The sequence below is a fragment of the Nicotiana attenuata genome, unplaced genomic scaffold (assembly GCF_001879085.1).
Source record: "Nicotiana attenuata strain UT unplaced genomic scaffold, NIATTr2, whole genome shotgun sequence".
Lineage (NCBI taxonomy): Eukaryota > Viridiplantae > Streptophyta > Magnoliopsida > Solanales > Solanaceae > Nicotiana > Nicotiana attenuata.
The window spans coordinates 1-904 of record NW_017681461.1 but is presented as its reverse complement, the minus strand read 5'-3'; the positions used below and the strand labels follow the sequence as shown (position 1 = coordinate 904).

General features: G+C 39.9%; 1 protein-coding gene across 1 annotated transcript; it reads right to left on the bottom strand.

Annotated features, from left to right (window-relative positions):
- Positions 1 to 614: 614 nt before the first annotated feature.
- LOC109221942 lies at positions 615 to 886 on the bottom strand. Its single transcript, XM_019386364.1, has one exon. It carries the CDS (start codon positions 850 to 852, stop codon positions 619 to 621), a length of 234 nt encoding a protein of 77 aa, XP_019241909.1. The 5' UTR covers positions 853 to 886; the 3' UTR covers positions 615 to 618.
- Positions 887 to 904: the final 18 nt, after the last annotated feature.

The window sequence follows — 904 nt, the reverse complement described above, 5'->3', positions numbered from 1 at the left end:
CATGCCTAATATTGCCTTAGTTCAGTAGTATGATTTAGCATGTCTCACTTTACTTGCTTGTTACTGTTATCCAGCATGACTATATTGCCTTGTTCAATATATGATTAGCATGTCTCAACTATACTTCCCTGTCTACTGTTTGTCTAGCATGTCTAAATCTTGTTTTTTCAGTGTGGTTAGCACGTCTACATTATGAATGCTTGGTGGTGTTTTGCCTAGTCTGTTCAATTAAGTCCTTTCCTACTCTGCTTTGCTAAGCCATCTAGTCTCTCAAGGAAACTCTAGTTGTGTGTTTGAGGTTTATGTGTTCTCAACATCTTAATCACCTACCCTTGTAACTAACTTAGTTATTCTGTACATCTGTTTGCTTTTGTGCTCCACTATACACTAATGTGTATTCTATGTATCCCCAACCCCTCTCTCCCTGTGTGGAACCTGTTTGCCAAGTGTTTCTGAATATGGTTGTTCTGTGATTTGTGTTTTGATTTCAAAGTGTTTTCATACTTTTCTCAAGCTCTCACTACACCTTTGAATTCAAACTCTAAATCCTAATTTCATCTCTATTGGCAACAACTCAAGAAGAAGTAGAAAGAAAACAGAGGGGGATTAATTAGTAAATTACCCGCAATCACGGCAAATATAAGCCTGCTTGGAGGCAACACGCATAGAAAACTTAGGGGCAGTAGCCGGAGCAGCACGAGACGATGGTGGAGGTGGGAGCAATAGATGAACAGATGGAGAAAAGAATGAAGATTTCAGAGCTAAACGATTTGGTGGCTGCCGAAGACCACTGTTGCCACCATTTGGGGCTAAAGGAGTAGCTGGAATTCTAGTAGGTGTTTGCAGGGCCATTTCTTACAATTTTGGCCTTTAAATTTTGTAACTTTCTTTGTCTTGTCGAGCG

Bases quoted from the DNA above. Each gene is read 5' to 3' on its own strand.
- LOC109221942 (XM_019386364.1), bottom strand. From the start codon at position 852: ATGGCCCTGCAAACACCTACTAGAATTCCAGCTACTCCTTTAGCCCCA.